The 18738-nt window shown below is 42.2% G+C and overlaps 1 protein-coding gene across 3 annotated transcripts; it reads right to left on the bottom strand.

Moving 5' to 3' along the window:
• Positions 1–1067: 1067 nt before the first annotated feature.
• Positions 1068–18629, bottom strand: ktn1 (kinectin 1). Of its 3 annotated transcripts, none has more exons than XM_083910613.1 (35): positions 18518–18629; positions 13489–14201; positions 13195–13353; positions 12958–13074; positions 12735–12865; positions 12534–12638; positions 12281–12421; positions 12075–12181; positions 11412–11556; positions 10776–10872; positions 10488–10672; positions 10224–10313; positions 10096–10133; positions 9921–10011; positions 9626–9694; positions 9480–9517; positions 9285–9375; positions 9120–9188; positions 8997–9034; positions 8320–8410; positions 8086–8198; positions 7905–7998; positions 7738–7778; positions 7532–7622; positions 5185–5274; positions 4998–5075; positions 4821–4910; positions 4319–4411; positions 4148–4222; positions 3973–4056; positions 3521–3604; positions 2590–2673; positions 2398–2493; positions 2167–2277; positions 1068–2071 (listed from the first exon to the last, which is right to left on the bottom strand). In XM_083910613.1, the coding sequence occupies exons 2-35, from the start codon at positions 14198–14200 to the stop codon at positions 2042–2044; spliced, it is 3768 nt and encodes a 1255-aa protein (XP_083766739.1). In that variant the 5' UTR covers position 14201; positions 18518–18629; the 3' UTR covers positions 1068–2041. The 3 variants fall into 3 exon arrangements, with proteins under 3 accessions (XP_083766739.1, XP_083766740.1, XP_083766741.1); XM_083910614.1 differs by having other exon boundaries at positions 7914–7998; XM_083910615.1 differs by lacking the exon at positions 3521–3604.
• Between the last annotated feature and the right edge of the window lie 109 nt (positions 18630–18738).

The raw sequence follows: 18738 nt of genomic DNA, 5'->3' as shown, positions 1-18738 counted from the left end.
TAAAAGCTTTTGCAACAAGTTAAATTGTGCAGTTTGAGGCACATGGTGTGAGCAATGGCGAAATAGGAAAGACAAAGACCTCCATTTACTTCCTCACTGCTCTTTGGTGAAGAGGTGAACACATCACACCCTCTATGGAAGTCATGAGACTGATCAGAAGTGTCTGAGAAGTGTAACGCCGTGTCGTCTGTAAACAGCATGTTCATTTTATTCAGTTGGACCATTCACACCCCCACAGTTTGACTGTATATCAGTAATCAATCACTTCACAGGAGGACCGTGTACATTCAGCACAACAGCCTCTGGCAGGCTGTGAAAGGCGCTCCCCCGTGTGACCCGGCTAATGACAAATATGTCACAGACGCAGTGGCACCTGTTTGTCGCGAGCTTTCCATGGAGGCAAAAGGGCGAGAGCGCCAATCAGCTGACTGTAGCATGACAGTGTGGGAGAATGTGAGGAATGTGCTGATCCCATGTTGCTCGTGCCCCTGACCTGACACCCCCTCCACCCCACATCCCCCAACCAGCACAACAGTCCTGTTGTTTTTAAGACCTTTTAACATGCAAAAGATGAGGGCAAGAGCAAGTCACTTTAATACTTGGTTTTGTCTGCTTTTTCCCCCCTCCAAACATAACCAACGAAGATGTCACCCTTGATAAAACGAGCTTTGGATCATTAAAGTGATCAGTTGTTTTCACATTTGCTCTTATTTATAGGAAATAGTTCTTAAAATCTTAAATGGGAGCAGAGGAAAGAACATATTCTGGATAATTAAATAAAGTTGTACCAAATGATACTCAATGATTTAAGACAGCAGAGTGTCTGTTTTTTTATAGTCATACACAATTATTTAAATCATGCCATGGAACAATTAAAAATGTTCAATGACAATAAACCTGCCAGGAAAAGCTACATGAGCATTAGCTTAGTCATTTCTCTGGCATGAATCACATCACTTTAATATTTTTGCATAAATCCATGTGCTGCCCCACAGTGGTAGGAACAAAGAAGTGCAGTGGTAGACAAAAGTCCAACACAGGACCATGGGAGATTTACCAAGCATCCCTTTTTATTAACATCACCTGTTACAAAAAGAACAAAATCTTCAGTGTTAATGCACATAGTAATAACATAGTGAGTGTTGATTACAGATGATATGGGGATGCATATTATAGTAGTTGAAGTAGGATTTAAAAACTTCTACACTGATGAGCTGGATTTCTCCTTTCCACAGCCAGGGCCCCACACTACAGGCGTTATGGAACTGCAGTACAGATTGGACTAGAGTTTACCATCCATGCATCTCCACAGTTAAAGTCATGTAGTGAGCCATCTGATATGCAGAGACACCTACTGTTCTCCCACCCAATGCTGAGCCAAACTATGCAGGGAGTTATGGATTTATGAATGCATGATGATGCACAGGTTTTTGAAGTTCTTGATCAGTAGGCAAACGGATCAACAACTAAAAATGTATTTTCAGCAGGTCCTAACGGAACATTTAAACAAGACATATCTTTAAGTTAAAAAACATGAAAAGAAGTGAAAACCAAAAGTTTAAGTCAAGCTGGAAATTTGTATCACTGTCGTCTTGAGATAAACAATAACTACTGCAGGATTCAACAACGATTTCATTGAAAAATACAGGTGTTTTAAACAGGAATGGTTGCCAAGCAGTTTTAATTATGCATGATGTCATTTTTAAGTGTAGAATAAAAAATCAACTGGCTTATGGTGCTGAAGAAGAGGAATGTGGTGGGAGAGGAGTCGTATGTGTTTTGGTACAGTGCCTGGAGTGTTTGGAAATAACCTTTAAACTCTGCCTGCTCCCTTTCAGCCAACAGTGAGTCTGGGACCGCACTTGGGACCAGAGTCAGTTGAAGGCTGTTGTACAGTACAGATGAATCGACAGAGGTTGGTTGAGGGGAGGGTGGCTGGGTGTGATCGTAGGGTGTAATGGTGGTAGTGATATGACCAAAGGTCAAAGGTGGTCGCTGTAGTGCAGTCACGGTGGCTGCATGGAGGTCTCTCCTCCTCTCACTATACCTTGGGTAGATCTTTGTCAGCCTCCTGGAATAAATCACAAAATGCAGCGTTCAGATTCCAAACTAGGATACATGTAAACACTATAATGTTGACTTGTTGAAGGCAGTAAAATGCTTTACCTCTTCCTGTCCCTTGGTGAGTTTCTGGCTGACGCCCTGTAGCAGCTGCTGCAGTTCTCTGACTGTTTGGTTCAGTCCTGCAGTCATCTTCACCTTTCTGTCAATCTCCTCCTGTAAAGACACATCAGAGCTGTGTTAGGAGCTCATTTCAAAACACTTAACATTGTATTATATGTGAAGACAAAAAGCACGACTACAGAACCCAAACCGGCCCCCCCCCCAGATTCTCACACTCTGTGATGACAGGCTGCTGTTCTCAATCAGATCAGCAGTATTGTCCGTCACATTTGAGAGTTCCCCCTGAATCAGGTCAAGAGACTGTTGGGCCTGTGTAAAGAACCAGAACCATCCATTTATGAACAATTTCACCTCGAGTTGGACCTATATCTGAAATGAAATCAAAACAGAAACGATGTATTTTACCTTGTACAAATCACCAGCCACGTGTTGCCTCTCGTTTTCTTCCGCCTCCAGCTTGGACAGAGTCGCACTGAGCTGGGTTTTCAGCTGGAATTAAAGCAGAAGATCAGCACAGGTTCTACATTACAATAGTTTTTAAAGGGTTAGGACATTATCAGACCACACATAGCACTGTGTACAAGGAGTGCAAGGGGCTGCATTATACAGCTGCTGCTCTTATACATTTATTTTATCCGTCTATAGCATTTACTTATATTTATATCATTTATTGCTGCCATTTTATACAGTTTGTGTCCACGTCTTTGTATTGTGTGTTATTAATATGTGTCTTGCTGCAAAGAGTGTTACCAACTAAATTTCGTTGTGGAAGCAGAATGACAATAAAACTTCCTTATGTCCTAATATGGCCAAGTTACTCATCTAACAAAGTAACCTACAGGAATATACATCTGTGTGTACTTTGGCAAGTGACTCATTGCTGAACAATTATTTTAGCATTGAAGGCAACAATGAAATGAATGGAGGACAGCGCTATTGTGGGTCTGAATGCAGACAAATATTGACAACAGTGTCAGAGACGGTGTCATGACAGCAAGACAAAGACAATAAATGAGACAAATTACAACATGGTATGCAAGACAGCAGGAGGAAACGGGGTGAAATTAAAGCCAGTGATAGACAAATGGCCCTGAATGAGGAAGCAACAGGTGACTGATAAGACATTTTGTTTGATAGCAATGCAGAGTGAGAAGAGTTAGTCTTAGTATCAGTAACGGTAAAAGTGAGTCATTAAAATGTCACATTATTGGCTTCTCCACGTGACTCAATTGTTAAAAGAGGATATAGATGATGACCCACAGAGAAACCACTGCTGAGTGAAATAAGGACAGGTCTAAAAAAGGAGCTCAATCTCTAAAGGGAAACAAAGTCTTACCAAATTCAGCTCCTCATTCTGCCTGAAAGCCTCTGTATATGAGCCATCAAGTCTGGTCTGCAACTCAGTCAACAGATCTTTGAGCTGGAATCAAGTTTGAGATGAAGCTCTTAATATGAGAAGTGTGTGGGTGACGCTGCTAACTCAGCATATGAAGTAATAAGATCTGTTCGGGCCATGTGGCATCTCATCAAAGTGAGGAGAGCTGCGAAGTGACAAATAGAGCACACGATCCTGCACAACTGCATCCCCAAATAAGTTAAGTTATTATTAGAGCTCACTATGAAGCATACGCTCTGTTCCTTTAATTCAACCATACTTAAAGTTTGTGTTTTTGTGAACTGCATGAACCCAAAATAAAAACAAACACATGAATATGCAACAGCTCATAACAGTGACATGACGAAGGATAACGGGAAACAAAGAGTTGAACCAGGGAAGTTTTTGCTTACCTCTCTAACCTCAGTCACATAGGTGGCGCTCTCACGCTCTGCCCTCTCCAATTCGGACTCCAAATGCTGCTTTTCTCGTCTCAACTAAAGAGAGGAAAACGAGGTAATTAAGCCAGAATGTACGTCACATGCTTTGAAAGAAACGTATGATGAGATGTTTTCAAGGAAGACAAACATTTTCCAACTCCGCTCCATCACTTTCGCTTCGTCTCTCAATCTCTTGCTCCAGAGCTGTGACTTTCTGGCTCATCTATTCAGGGAGAGAAATAAGGATGATGATGATCACATCACCTCAGTGTTATTCGACCGGGGAGTTGTTTCCTGCTCGACCGGAAAATGTACGTACGTCTTTGAGCTCTCCCTGTGCCACCTCCAGCTTCACTTTCCAGCGAGACTCCTCCTGCTCCACACTGTTCTGCAGACGCTGCAGGATGCCCTCCTGTGGACGCAGCAGGAATGACAGCTCAGTTTTTGGGCAAGCGACAGATAACCACTGGTGCAACCACAAGTGCAACAACAAAAACGCTCATATTTGAGAAACTAAGTTTGGTCTCTTTTCCAGAATGACCTTTGACCTACAAGTGCCTTTGCCCCTTTTCAATGACTGACTTTTGATGGAACGCAGCGATCGTTTAGGTTCTTTTATTTGGGTATTTTTTTCTATTCTTGTACCGGTGTTTTTTGTTGGCATTTTTTTTGGTTTCTTCGTTATTTGCGGTGTATTATTATTTGTATGTTTATTTTTATCGAGTTAAAAAGGGAACAGCTTTGTACATATACAGTAAAAGGTATGAAAAGCAACAGAGTTTTGGAAACCCCCCCCCCCCCAAAAAAAACTCATATCTCACCGTCTCTGCCAAAACCTTCTTGTACGTCTCGCAGTCTTTCTGTAAGATCCTTTGCGTTTCTTCTGCTTCTTTTAGCTTCTCAGCCAGTCCCTGGTAAGAGAATAGTATTTTGTTTTAAAAAACAGATGATTTATGATCATCTTCATATTTGTCATTCCCAACTTGTAATTCAATTACCTCAGAGTCCCCTGATGCAGGGGTGGAGGGGTTCTCAGCTACTGCCCTTTCAAACCTGAGGAGCCAATCCTGGTGGTTCTACAAGGACATGAAAGGTAGAGAAAAGGTCACCACGTAGCGAGAGCAGAGTGACGCAATTCAACAACTTCTTGGGTGGAGTTAGTTAATTATCCAGATGTACACAAACCTGTTCAGTGGGCAGAGGCACATGGGGCAGAAGTCTGTGCAGAACATCTCGACACTCGGCCTGAGTCACAGACAGCGCCGTCTGGTTCTCCTGCAAGTCGATGGGAGGGGAGAAAACGGAGAAGGACCATAAAATACGTATGCATACAGATGGAGGAGATTCGAATGATCGCACCAGTGCTTCTAAGACGAGGTACAGTTATGTGAGCAGAACCACAACCTTTCCCTGCTTTGCAATAGACATCTTCTTCTGATTCTAATCTAAATAATCAGATCATTATTAGTTCCTTCCATCATGCTGCTCCATGTCAGTGTCACAGGAAAGATTAAGTTAGCTTTTTAATGTATAACTGCAGGGCACTGGGATAAACCCCGTCTTACTCCCTCATCCAATTAGCCAAAGCAAGCATCAGCATCTTTAAATAGACCACGCCTACACTGAGAGTCTGCAAACATCAGATTCAGAGAAAAATCACATCCAGCAAAAGTAACAACAATCTGCTTTTCATGAAGCGCTGCAAAGTCACTTAAAACCCTTCAATAAATAAGAGAGTAGCTATCAGTTCTGCCACAATAGACCAACATCATGCACTGTCACTCTGGGGCCTGCAGGGGAGAAAGTATGCCAGGCGCTCGCCAGCTGGCACTGGCACCCACGATTCACATTTAACGTGTTGAGTCACAAGGCAGCTCAGAGAAGAAGTGTGGAACTGAATACAACCATGCAGCATGCACTGACAGTACACACACACACACACACACACACACTGCCAAAGAAAACCCAGACTAAGCTCTGAGGAGGTGATTTCTACTGTACTCAGGTGGCATTAGAGGTTCAGCATGTACCCTTCACTAATGTAGGGGGATGAAAAATATACAAACGTAATCGCAACTATTAATATAAGAAAAGCTATCAGGCAACTCGCTCTACACTGAGGGACCTGCAGATAAATGAGTTTGAGATATGAGAGAGAGATGTTTCAGTTGTGAATACAGAGCATTGAGAAACGGATGGCGTTTGATTGATTGAGTCATTAACTGGCGATATTTGACGAAATGAATGTTACAAAGCAGAATGGTTGCATCATGCTAGAGATGAGTCACATGGCAGGAAAGAGGAAGCTGTAAAATGAATTTAATGAAGTCATTTCAAGGTGACTGCACACTCATTTCCAAGCCATCCGCCCCGTTCTTTGAGGAAGGACAAATCTTTTGTATATACACTACCATTCAGAAGTTTGGGGTCACTTAGTAATGGCTATTGGATGATAAGAAACTCTTGACTTTTCTATTCATTTTGCAACCCTTTTGAACGGTAGTGTAAAAACTTGAACAGTTTGAAATATATAAAAAAAGTAGTGTCTTTTATTCAGTTACTCAGCACACATCCAACTAAAAAATTTGAGGCCAAAACAAAAACTGGGAGCGTATGGAGAATGTGGTAAATGAGTATGCAGCTTTGCTATGGATACACATAATGGTGGAAAATAAATTAAACGCAGTCAATTATGACAAAAAAACAGTATTTAAGGGAGGGGGGTGCATCGGTTTGGAGCTAGAGTGAAGTGGACTGGGGGGTGGGGTCAGACCTTGACAGCTTTGCTGAGTTTTCCTTGTAGCATGGACTCGGTGGCTGACAGAGCTTCCATAGCACTCCAGTTTTTCTCCCGGAGCTCCTGTTTTGGTCAGTTCCAGAGAGATACTACTTTCAGTTCAGCCTCGGGGGGGAAAATGCATTCAGTGAAACTGGTAGAATAACAAAATGTCTATATTTGGTTTTTCTCCTGCACTCCAAACGCTTCTAAATAAGTGTGAGCAAATCACATCAAGAGTCCCAGTCTCACGCCTCATTAAAGGTACCCATGACATGTATATTGCCATGTTCTGTGTGCAGTTTTCTCTTCAAATTAGGCCACATCTGCCGATATAAATAGTTTGCTAATATCTCAAAATTAAGGCAAGTTTCTAATGCTCTGAATCACCCAAAAGCACGGATGAGCTTTGCTGAAACGGTCATGGCCAACGGCAAAGTGTAACAAGAGTAGGCTGGAAGCCCTGTTACGCAACGCTGAGCCTTAAACAATCCAAATCAAATAGACACTTCCACGGATGTGTGCAATCGTGTCGCAAAGAAAACATTCTATTTTTTGTATTAATGTCTGCTTTAAAAGAACATAAAGCAAAAGGAAGTGAGACTAAGTGGTGGTGGACAACAGGTCGGGGAAAGGGCATGGATGCAGTATACAGTGTGTTTTGGAGTACCACACAAGGGAGTGATGTCTTGCAGGGCTAGGCCAGCGCAATCATTAGTCTTATTTCAGTTCAGGTGATCGCTGTAGACAACATACATTATTCTTTTTCCTATGGAGCTCCAGGGAGTCCCTCAGCTCAGCCACCTCAGCTCGTAGATCCAACACCTGCTTCTCCTTCTCAGACAGCCTAAGAGACAACAACAGGAATAAACAATGTGATGTGACGGTTGTAAAAAAAAAAAACCCCAAAAAACTACAGTACGAGTGTAAATTATTATGATATGGCTTGCCATATTACTTACGCTGCAAGAAACTCTGGGTTTGGAACCACTGTGTGCGATTGCTAATTGAGGAAGGAGGAAAAACATTAAAAAATTATCAAATGTTCCATCTTAAAAACACAAATCCATTGTTCTTTCATGCCATCGGGGCAAATCATCGCTGATGAAATGTGTCACTCTTCCCTAACCTGTTGCACCTGCTCCATTTGCTCAGTCAACTCCTTAGTCCGTGCCTCCAACTCAGCCTGCAGTGTCTGGATCCCCTGGTCCTTCTCTGCGAGTCTGTAGGAGAAATTAGCTCATCATCGGATGTCCCATTTGTCAGGGCTACAACACAGAGGCGCTGCGATCTCTGTCGCGTGAACTCACTGAGCCTGGAGTTCTTGAAGGCGAGAAGCAGAGCTGCTCAGCTCTTCTGACATCTCCTTCTGTCTCTGCTGCTCCATGTTGGCCTGCAGGGCGGCCAACTGCTGCTCCAGAGCCTGCAAGATAGAAAAAAATGGGTTCAGAAAAGAGACAACGCAAACAACAGAATGACTGTTATTTGTGGTTTCCTGACTGTAGACTGTATTTTTATTTATTTATTTATTTTTAAGTCCACACCCCAACTGTCTCTTCTCTGGCAGAGATGCTGCCTTGTGCCGCCTGTAGACTCTCCTCCATTGACTTTAGCTTGACGTCTTTCTCTTGAACCCTACAAAGAACAGAGAGAGACATTAATTCATTATACAGAACTGCAAAAAGTCTGCTTATTATTTGCAATCACACCGATATAATATAAAATTAAAACCCATAAAAATATCCGTTTACTGGTCAAAGAGACCGACAGCTCTTCCATTTCTTATCCAAACTAGTGTGTTCTTTTAACAGAATGCAATTTACTACCATGGTAAATGGTCTCCATTAATTCTGTTAGATCTGGCTGTGTTCGGACGAGAACTGCGAGAGATATCGGTAGAGCCATTGGACAATTATGCAATTAAATGACAGACAGACAGACAGACAGACAGACATCCCTTGAATAATTGAGAGATTACTGTCATGAGTGCGTTTGGGGGCTCCTTCAGTGCCAAGGAGGAATTAGTCTCGACTTGTTCACAATGTGGCTTCAAAACATGTAATTATGACTTGAATTAGACACCTTTTAATCACGGCTGGTTGGCAAACCTGCTTCCACTGAATAATTTTTAACTAAAACTATGCTGATTGTTTTATACATCTGTCTCTCTTTGTGTGTTATGGACAGTGATCGGTAAGAACAAACTGCTAAATGATCTTACTTGCTCTGGAGTTCCTCCACTATTGTCTGTGATGATGCCTGTAATCCAGGAAAAGGAAATTATAAATAAATGAATACAGAATAAGGTGCAACATTCCAGTAAATCTATAATAATACAACTCACCTGTTCTGCCATCTTTCTCTGAAGTTCCTCTACTTCTTGTTTCATTGCCCCATTCTCTTGTCTTACAACCTGCATCAGGGAAATGATGACATTGTGATTACAAGCAAAGTCAAATGTGTGCGAGGCAGCAGGTTTTTAGCATATATGATGAATCACTTTCACTACCTTGAGCTCTTCCTCCTTGTTGGCCACTTCAATCAGCCCCTTCTCTAACAGGCCCTCCACAGTTTTCATGTTCTCTTCCTTTTCCCGGACACTGCATAGGAAGCATTAGGGTCATTATATTTAACGAACATCAAGTAACAAGCCTAACCAGTTGGTGTGTGTCAAAAAAAAATGTGTTTCAGTTTTCACACACACCTCTTTTGGAACTGGTCCAAAGCCAGCTGGGAGGCCGTCTGTAAGGGGAGAGTCAAAGTCAGCAGAAAAAGAGAGGGTGTGTCAAAAGAAGAAGACACACAGGCAGCTTTTCAGAAAAAAAGAAACTCAAAAGTTCACAAGCTGACCTGATCGGAAATCTGTGCCTGCAGATTCTGCATCTCGGCCTTTAGTGACATGTTGTCATTGTGCAAAGCCTGCGGAGCAGAGAACACAGAGGGTCAACATCAGATCTGACAAACTACACTCACTTCAGTCCAACATTTATAAAAGCACTGAATAAGAATTGTATCAGTTGTAAGCTGGCAGCTGTAAATGTTAATGAGCACATTGCAGGAAATGTTTCCCAAATTCCTGCAGACAAATGTACCAATGCAATATTGCCATTTGAAACTCTAGACCGGGTCATAGTCATGACTATACCTGCATGTCAGATTCTCTACTGGCCCCACTGCTCCTCTCCGCATTCAGGGAATCCTCCAGACTTTTCCTCTGCAGCTCCTTCTCGGATAATCTGGTTAGTGCAGGAAAGAGTTGATAAAGCACATCAAATACAGTAACTACATCTAAAAATAAAGACTATTTTTCTCCCTCTTACAGCTTCTGTAGCTCCTCAATATGGGAGACATGGGTGGCCTAAATGAGAAGGAAAGAAAACATATTTCATGAGCAAACAAAACCTTTTTATTTTGACTTAAGTAAGGTAAATGATGTTGACCCACACACCTGTGAAGAGACTTGGGCTTGCATACTCTCATTCTGGACTTTCAGGTTCTCGTTCTGGACCTGAAAACCATTGTTTTCATTCAGAAGTTCCTTAAAAAAATATATTAAAAAAAACGTTATTGGATATAAGAAGTGAGTGTTGGCTGTCAATAGGAATTCCTTTGATAAAATTAAACATGGCCACAATTTCAAGTTCAAAAGAAAAAGAAATAAAAGTGTGAATGTGTGATGATAATTTGTACATCCAGTGTTTTGGTGACTCACTTGAATCTGAGCCTGCAGTGACTCGTCCGGCCGACTGTGCTGTGACATCTCCATCAGCTCCATCACTCTCTGCTCCAGTCGCTCCTTGGAGACCATGGCTTCTGTCAGGCTGCCGTGGAGGGTCTGCAACTCCTTGTTCTTGTTGTTCATCTCCGTCTCGGCTGCCAGAAGCTGGCCGTGGAGCTCTGCACCCAGGGACATCAACAAGGAAATTTAACCCCTGATCTTTCACATTATTTCATTTGATATCTTATGATGGAATTTCAATGTAATGAAATGTTTCAACACCTTGCTTAGAGGCCTGAAGTTTCTCTCTCTCAGCATTGACACTGTGGAGGAAGTTCTGCAGCTCTTCCCAGCGTCGCTTAGCATCCTGCAGTTGGGCCTTGGGGATGAGATTAATATTCAATTTAATGACCAGCTCTCACAATAGCACACCTATTGCCTATGGCAATTTAAAATGGAACCCAGATGAATCTGAACCTACATCAGACTTCCCTTTCACTATCACTAGAAGAAATGTCAGGTGAATGATCACTCCGAATCATGTTTTTCCTCAATATTTATTTTTTCTACTTGATAAGGTCATTCCTGTCAGTGTTGAGTCGAACTTCTATCATGGTTGTGAAAAAAGACAAGAAAGCCTGATCTTTCCAACAGGAAAGTGTTGTTTAAACCACAGCACAAAGCCTCAAACATTCCTGCTTCCAAAGGCAACAGAATCTTCTAAGGTTCCATTTCCCACAACCCTTCCCCAGGATTTCCACTACACCCTCCGCCCATTTCCGTGGTAAAACTGCCACACCCACACCCCATATTCAACGCTGTGCCATATGCGCAGGTTTTAGCGCAGCTCGGTTCATTTTTGTCCGGGAAACTGAAGCAGAGGCTAAACAAACACACGGTACATCTGGATTAGCGTACCTCCAGCTGGGACACGTTCTGCTTGTAGCCGACCTCCAGTGACTTCCTCTGGTGCTCCTCTTGCTGCAGCTTGTTGTTGCCATCTGCCAACTCTTTCATCAGACCGGTGTACTCGGAACGTAGCTTGTTTAATTCTGCTGAATTCCTAACGTGCAACGCAAACACACAAATATTAGAATCCAGACTATTGTGACAATATTTGATGGGGCTTTGTTATACAATGTTAGACAATTAGGGTCTGTAGTGTTACTGAAGACAATTAGAGCTTTAACTAACGATTATTTTCATAATCAATTAATCTGTCAATAATTTCCTTGAATAATCAATTCATCATTAGGACCATAAAATGTCAGAAAACTTAAAAAAAAACATTGATCAGTGTTTGTCAAACATAGAAATTACAATGTTCTCAAATGTCTAGTTTTGTCCACAAACCAAAATGATTTATTTATGTGGAGCAAAGAATCAAAGAAAATATTCACATTTAAGAAGCTAAAACAATCAGAAATCTTGTTTTAATAATGAAAAAAAGCTTCAAACCCATTCATCGATTATCAAAATAGTTGAAGATTAATTAAGTAATAGATTAATTGTTTCAGCTCGAAAGACAATGAGCTTAAATTGTAATGAATCACGCAGTGTGACCAGTAGAGCAGCACTGACTTGCTTTCCATCTGGTTGGTGGCAGAGCTGACCGCGTCCCTCAGGATGCCGTTCTCCTGCTGCAGTCGATTGAGCTGACTCTCCAGCTGCTCCCTCATCTGCTGGAACTGCACAAACCATAGGATTAAGTCTCCATGCAAGTCTCAAGACAAACACCAAAACGAATAAATGAATCATAAATAAGTAACTAAAAATCACACCCTCACCTTCATCTGCATGGTCTGGAGCTCCTGGTAGCTGCCCTGTGCCTTGCCCTGCATGCTCCCCAGTTCCTTCTCCATGGCTGCACGTTGCTCCCTCATCATGGACTCTACCCTCCCTGTCTTTTGCTTCTCCACCTGAAGCTCCTGCAGCACAGACAAAGGAAAATGTTGCTTAACCAAGAGAATGATCTTGCAGAAATAGCTAAAAAAAATCATATTGCATAATTTTTTTGTGGTAGAGCATGGGAATGTAGACCTGGCTGAGCTGTTTCACTTTGTCCTTGGCAATAGAGGCCTCCTCCTGAAGAGTTGTAAAGAGACGTTCCTTTTCCTGGGCAGCAGGATCAGGCTTGGCAGCAGACTGGTGATGAAAGAAATACAATTAAATAACTACAATTATCCTGTCTGCATTTGTCACAAACAACTACTTTAAATTATTATTTCTTTAATCGCTCACCTTTTGCCAGGCATCCAACGCACTGGGACTCTTCTCTCGCAGGAGGGTCATCACACTGATGGCCTCCGCTTCCGTCAGAGCCAGGCTGGACAGACTGGACAGCAGTCCTTTCAGCTTCACCTCGGTGTTCTCTGTCAAAACAAGAGAGAGTTGAGCAGGAGATGAAGCATGTTATAGTAAGAAGAGCCAAGTATCTGATTAGTTCTTTTCTTTTTCCTCTTACCCTTGTCAGTCACATTCTTCTGCTTCTTGCCAGACCCTTTGGCTGGTACATTGTCATTCTGAATTGTCTGGTGGTTGGCCGAGGCTGCTGTGTCGGCCACAACGCGAGCTTCCTCGACTGCATTTGTGAACAAAAGTGACAAATTGAGCAGTTAGCTCAGTAAATTGAGTAAATATGCACATCTTTTACAGAAAATTATACAGAATTTAGTATGCGGGACCATTATCTCATCATTACCAGGCTCTGTTTTTTGCTTTTTGGCGGAGTTCTTTTTCTTGCCACCAGTAACAGTTGGGGTTACACCGTCCAAAACTTTGGTTTCAGTCACAACAGCAGCCTCCTTTTTGACTGGTGCTGGAGCCTGCTCTGCTTTTACTTCTGGCTGCCGGTCCTCCACTGGAAAAGTGACAAGCAAGTGTGAGTGTATGGTCAGTGTCACCACAAATTTCCTGACTAAACTCCCTCAAATATTCACTGAATGTGACACCTCCTTCCAAATAAATACAGCATTACACCAACATTAAAACTTACCAGTTTCTGCTTTTTGCTTCTTCTTGTCCTTTTTCTTCCCAGAGATCTGGGGAGGTGTCTGAGCCTGAACAGGCGCCTGAACAGGTTGTATCTGGATCTCAATTTGGGGAGAGGGTGGGCCTGACTGTTTGCTTGCAGCCAGAGGAGGCTCTGCTTTGCAGCTAATCAGCTTGGAGCCATTCACCTCTGGTTCCTCTGAGGGAGGAGCTGCAGGTGTTGCAGTGGCTGTAGCTGCAGCTGTAGCAGTGGCTGTAGCTGCAGCTGCTGCAAGCCGGGCAGCTTTTTTCTCCTTCTTCTTTCTCTCCCTCAGACCAGCAGGAGGCTCAGTTGACACCAGAACAGGCACATGAGTAGGTGTTGGTGGAGCAGCCTCTGGTATAATCACAGGTGCCGGTTCCTCCTCGACCTCTGGAGTGGAACTGTTGGCTCCTTCAACGATGTCAAAGTCCCGCAGATCCTCTTCCGACTCTCCTCCCCCACCTCCACTGCCGCCACCACTTGTACTCTCCTTCTTCTTGCTCTTCTTCTTGTCATTCTTCTTACGGGTGTCTGGCTTGGACGGCGGTAGCTTGAGGTCGCGTTTCTGCCGGGCCAGAACCTCATCGTAAGATGTCTCCTTCATGAAGAGCCAGAAGAAGAGGAACATGAGGGCGATGACCAGAGAAGGGGCGAGAATGAGCAGGTACTGCGAGTCGTAGATATCCACCGCCATTCTGAATAAAAGGAGGGGGAAAACAGCCATTTAACTCACAGTCAACACCAATAGTAACTACACAGATCTGCCTTATAGCTCACAATTCTGCAACACATTTCTACCAGCAAAAGCTCACCTAAAGCCAACAAATCAACCACATGTGAACTGCTGAAGGTATGGGATATGGAGGTTAGGGGTGTTTGTGCATGAGAGAGAAGACTCTCGTTTAACACCATGTCCTCATTTATTAATATAAAAGCATGACTGTAAAAGCTATGCACTTCACTCACTTAGGCTAAGACATTCTGTCAAATCACATGCAATTTATAAATTACTGTTGCTATGATAAATAAGTCCATCTCATTTTAAAAACTATATAGTAGGCATTTTTTTCTGCATTGTTTTTGCCAAGTAAAATGGAAATCATTCCAGATTTCAAATGTTTGCATGGCTTTATATTGGCAGCCGGTGATCTGAAAGACATATTTTGTCCTAAATTGTCAGACACCCGTAAGAAGCTATGCACTTCACTCACTTAGGGAACAAATTAGGTCAAAAACATCAGCGGGACACAACTAGGCTAAAAAGAACATGGCATATACAGCCCCATATAGTCACTTCCCTCCTTTAGCCCAACAAGGACGACACCGTGGTATTCTAAAGTCATATCAGGATGATCTGCACAAGGTAAAAATACACCCACATGCAAGTGTCAACCACTGAGGGCCAACGCAGCTGCAATTCGGCCTGTGCCTACTTCAAGCCAAGGGAAGAGGTTTTTCCATCATCTACATAAATGTACAGTCAAAAAAAGATGTCCAGAGAGTTTATCAATTTAACATCTGGTATGAGATAGTCATGTTCTTGTATCTTTGAGCCATAACCAAGCAATTGTTTTAGAGTGAGTATGAACTGTGGGGGAATCACTGCCAAAAAGTAAAAATAACAATTTAGGACTAAATATGTCTTTCAGATCACCGGTTGCCAATATAAAGCCATGCAAACATTCGAAATCTGGAATGATTTCCATTTTACTTGGTAAAAACAATGCAGAAAAAAATGCCTACTATATAGTTTTTAAAATGAGATGGACTTATTTATCATAGCAACAGTAATTTATAATTTGCATGTGATTTGACAGAATGTCTTAGCCTATCAATTAAATGAAATTAAGTATTTTCTCCAGAATCAAAAATAGTCCACCAGGAAATAATTTATTGCACACAGCACTGCTCTGCGCATACACAAAAATAAACAAAATAAAATCACTGCCTTGTGAAAATGGGGACAAATTAGGCACTGGATGATGACAAGCGCATTCTGTTGTCAACAGTAGAGACTGGCAGCAGCAGTGAGTGCTGCACAGTCCAATCTAATACCCAAGAAACTTGCCTATAGCGAAGGAGTCACTGTCGTAAAGCAGGCCACTTTAGTCATCCGGATTAAGGAGATTACCCATGATAATACATTTAAGAATAACCTTCTATTGGAGGCTTCATGAGGACTGAATCTATTGCACCCCCTCTATGAAAAACCTCTCATTACATCTTCCAGAAGACACAAAAAAAAATCAGCTTTTATCAGCTAATTATAATATTGTACCAGTCCAAGCACCAACCTTTAAGTCTGAGCATAACATTTATGCTCAGACTAAAAGGCTGGTGCTTGGACTGGTACGATGTTAAAAAAAAGGTCAGACTTAACATTTTTGAAACAATTCGTTCTCATTATGTAACATTTTCTGAGGCGCTTTGCCACTTGACACAGTAGAGTACAGAAGTACAGTAGATTAGAAATCTGTGCCTCATACATTATGGACATGATGTTCCCGGGTACATTCCTTGCATTCCTTTACACTCAATCAGCTGCAAATTACCCGTGAATAATGATAATTAAATGAACTGTGAACATATAACTAGCTATTGCTTTCAGACGCATGGTGAAAACATTATTTTTTAAACTGTGACCTCATTAGAAGATTTGTCTTTATTATACAGCTGAATAGAACTCATTAACCCTTTAACACCTGCTTTATCTCTTTTTTCAAGAATAACTTTACATATCTGGCAGTTATGTACTGCATGTTTAAATAGTCTATTAACAATTCAAAATGAAGAAAAGTAACCCTTTTTTCCCCTAAAGCACAAACTGTCACTTAATTGCAGTAATGCAAAGTTTGCTTGCACAAACATGTTGTCTGCTATATGCTCGCTGTGAAAGGGTTAATCACAGTAGGGTTTACGATGATGAGCAGCTAGGACGCACACATTGGACAGCATGAAGACATTTCTAACTTACAGTGAACTTACAGAAATTATTGTTACAGTTGGTGTGTTTTCTAGGAAAAGTCAATGTCAGATGATATGAAGCTGTGAAAAAACTCCTAAAGCAACGAGTGACTGTTGGCAAACAAGTATGGGTGGAGTGTCAAAAATTGAAGCCTGCTTGCGTTCTTTCACTCCCTGTCCTCCGAGTTGAAGTTGTGCAAGTTTCATTATACAGCCTGAGTCTCGTCCCAGCAGCAAAATGAGCCCAGAGGACAAATCGGGCGATTGGCTCCCAAGAATCTATAGGCACTTGGCTGATTTGGCAGACGTGGACAGAGGGAATTCCTGATGATTATCAAGCCTAAAAATCTGCACATAACAGCACTTGAAAACTAGGCCAGGACATAAACGGTCACATCAAAAACAAGGTGTAAAACGTGTATGACAGTGACAGGCGTGTACCTGAAACAATTATTTAATTAACTGATTAGTCATCTATAAGTTATACCATAATTATAATATATGTTTTCTTCTATGGCGTTATTACAGCAGTTGGCATTCATGATGTTGCAGAATTTAATAGTGACTTCAATTAAGACACAACCTTTACAGCAGCAGCTTTTATACCAGCGTTTTAATGATGAACGACAATCATCAACTTTAGAATGAACAGTGAAACTCTCAGATTGAGATGATGCTTCAACCTTATCAACATTTGGGTAATAAACTAATCAGACAACGGCAAAGTACACAGTAGGGTTCAGGGAGGTTGGTACAAGAACATGGGAGCTGATACAAAATCAAGTACAATCAAGGCACACTAGATAAGGACATGTCTGCATGTAAAATTCAAGGAAATGAGCAACATCAACAAAAATGAGAAAGATTTTTCTCTTCAGTGAAAGTTAAAAAAAACAAAACACTAAATTATTATTTTAAACATTTCACGGACAAAAAGCAACAACGACTTATAAACACAAACGTCGCAAATCTGAGATACACAAATGACAATATTTAAGTGATGCGAGTGTATTTAGTGATTCATTACAAGGAGTTGAGGACTACATATCCCAACACAAGCAAAAATTCGAGTGAAAAGACCCAGTCTATATGGACTAAAAAGTTATCACGATAAGAACTTTCAAACGAGTCCACATCTATGATAGGCTTCATACATGTTGGACGATTAAGGACAGAATGTTCCTCTCCAGTGAAAGTTTCATAAACCACGAAAGTGTACTTTAAAACGTTTAAGACGCATTAAATACAAACAGCACACATCTGAGATGGTTCTATGTAGTCACCATTCTTTTAAAGGAGATTAAGGACCAAATGTCCCAGCAACATGTTAGTGATGTCAAATAGTAGGCCTAGTAAAGACAACCAAACTCCTCGGCAGCTGGTCGCTTGCTTGTGGATACAGCATACGATCAAACGAAAGGAAGAGCTGATCTTCCAAGCTAGTAGCTAGTAGCTTAGCTCCGGATTGACACGTTACAATCAAACCAACCACGAAAGCGAAAAAAGAGAGCCGCACGTCGACAGAAAGGTCGACTGACAGAGAAATAATTAGCCGTGGGGTCTCTATACTGCCGTGGACATGTACACGTGTAGCTTACACCATAAAACGGGACAGGGGAATACTTTCAAGTTCGTGCCTCTGAGCGGCTACTGCCACAGCACTATGAATGAGCTAGCTAACAGTACGGCTAGCCGAATAACGTGAGCCGGCGAACCCAAGTATTAATAGTGCCGAGTACGTCTTCAGTGGTTAAAGTGACAAGACAAATGTGTTCACTACTGCTACACCCGAGTTTGCTACTCTGCCACGAACTCCTAGGCCGGGAGGCGTGGACATCTGATCTGCCCCCACGGGCCTCGTCTTGCTGGTGACCCAGCCTCCCTCTCTCCTAAAATCTCTGACCTGCTCCGCGGCTCCGTTCTTCTGTCAGTCCTGAGGGCCGTTCCCGGGCCTGGTTAAAGAGCTTAGCTAGGCTATGACTGGCAGCTGTTTAATGAGAAACAAACATAATGTCGGCGATATTCGCATCTATGAAGCGAAATGTACCTGTAATTTTGGAGTGTTGCTCCCGTGGCCAGTGGTGGTGAAATGGCGTTGTTCTGTGTGGACAGTGCCGGCAACCTGACTGACTTCACGGGGCAGCTCCTGCCTTGCTTTCTTCTGGGCTACACCTCGGTATCTGCCGTTTCTGGTTCGCGGGGGCGGGTCAATGGTAGACGGCCAGGGAACACTCGTTTTGTGCCTCGAGACGCACCGAGCGGAGCCGT

This window comes from Microchirus variegatus, assembly GCF_963457635.1.
Source record: "Microchirus variegatus genome assembly, chromosome: 2".
NCBI lineage: Eukaryota > Metazoa > Chordata > Actinopteri > Pleuronectiformes > Soleidae > Microchirus > Microchirus variegatus.
Note: the sequence above shows the minus strand (reverse complement) of the source record. Positions and strands in the feature narration are given on the sequence as shown.

Coding starts and splice junctions, on each gene's coding strand:
- ktn1 (XM_083910613.1), bottom strand. CDS start 14,200: ATGGCGGTGGATATCTACGACTCGCAGTACCTGCTCATTCTCGCCCCT. Junction 9,695..9,920: donor GTAGAGAATCTGACATGCAG/GTATAGTCATGA, acceptor TCTGCTCCGCAG/GCTTTGCACAATGACAACAT. Junction 4,412..4,820: donor AGAAGGTTTTGGCAGAGACG/GTGAGATATGAG, acceptor CTGCGTCCACAG/GAGGGCATCCTGCAGCGTCT.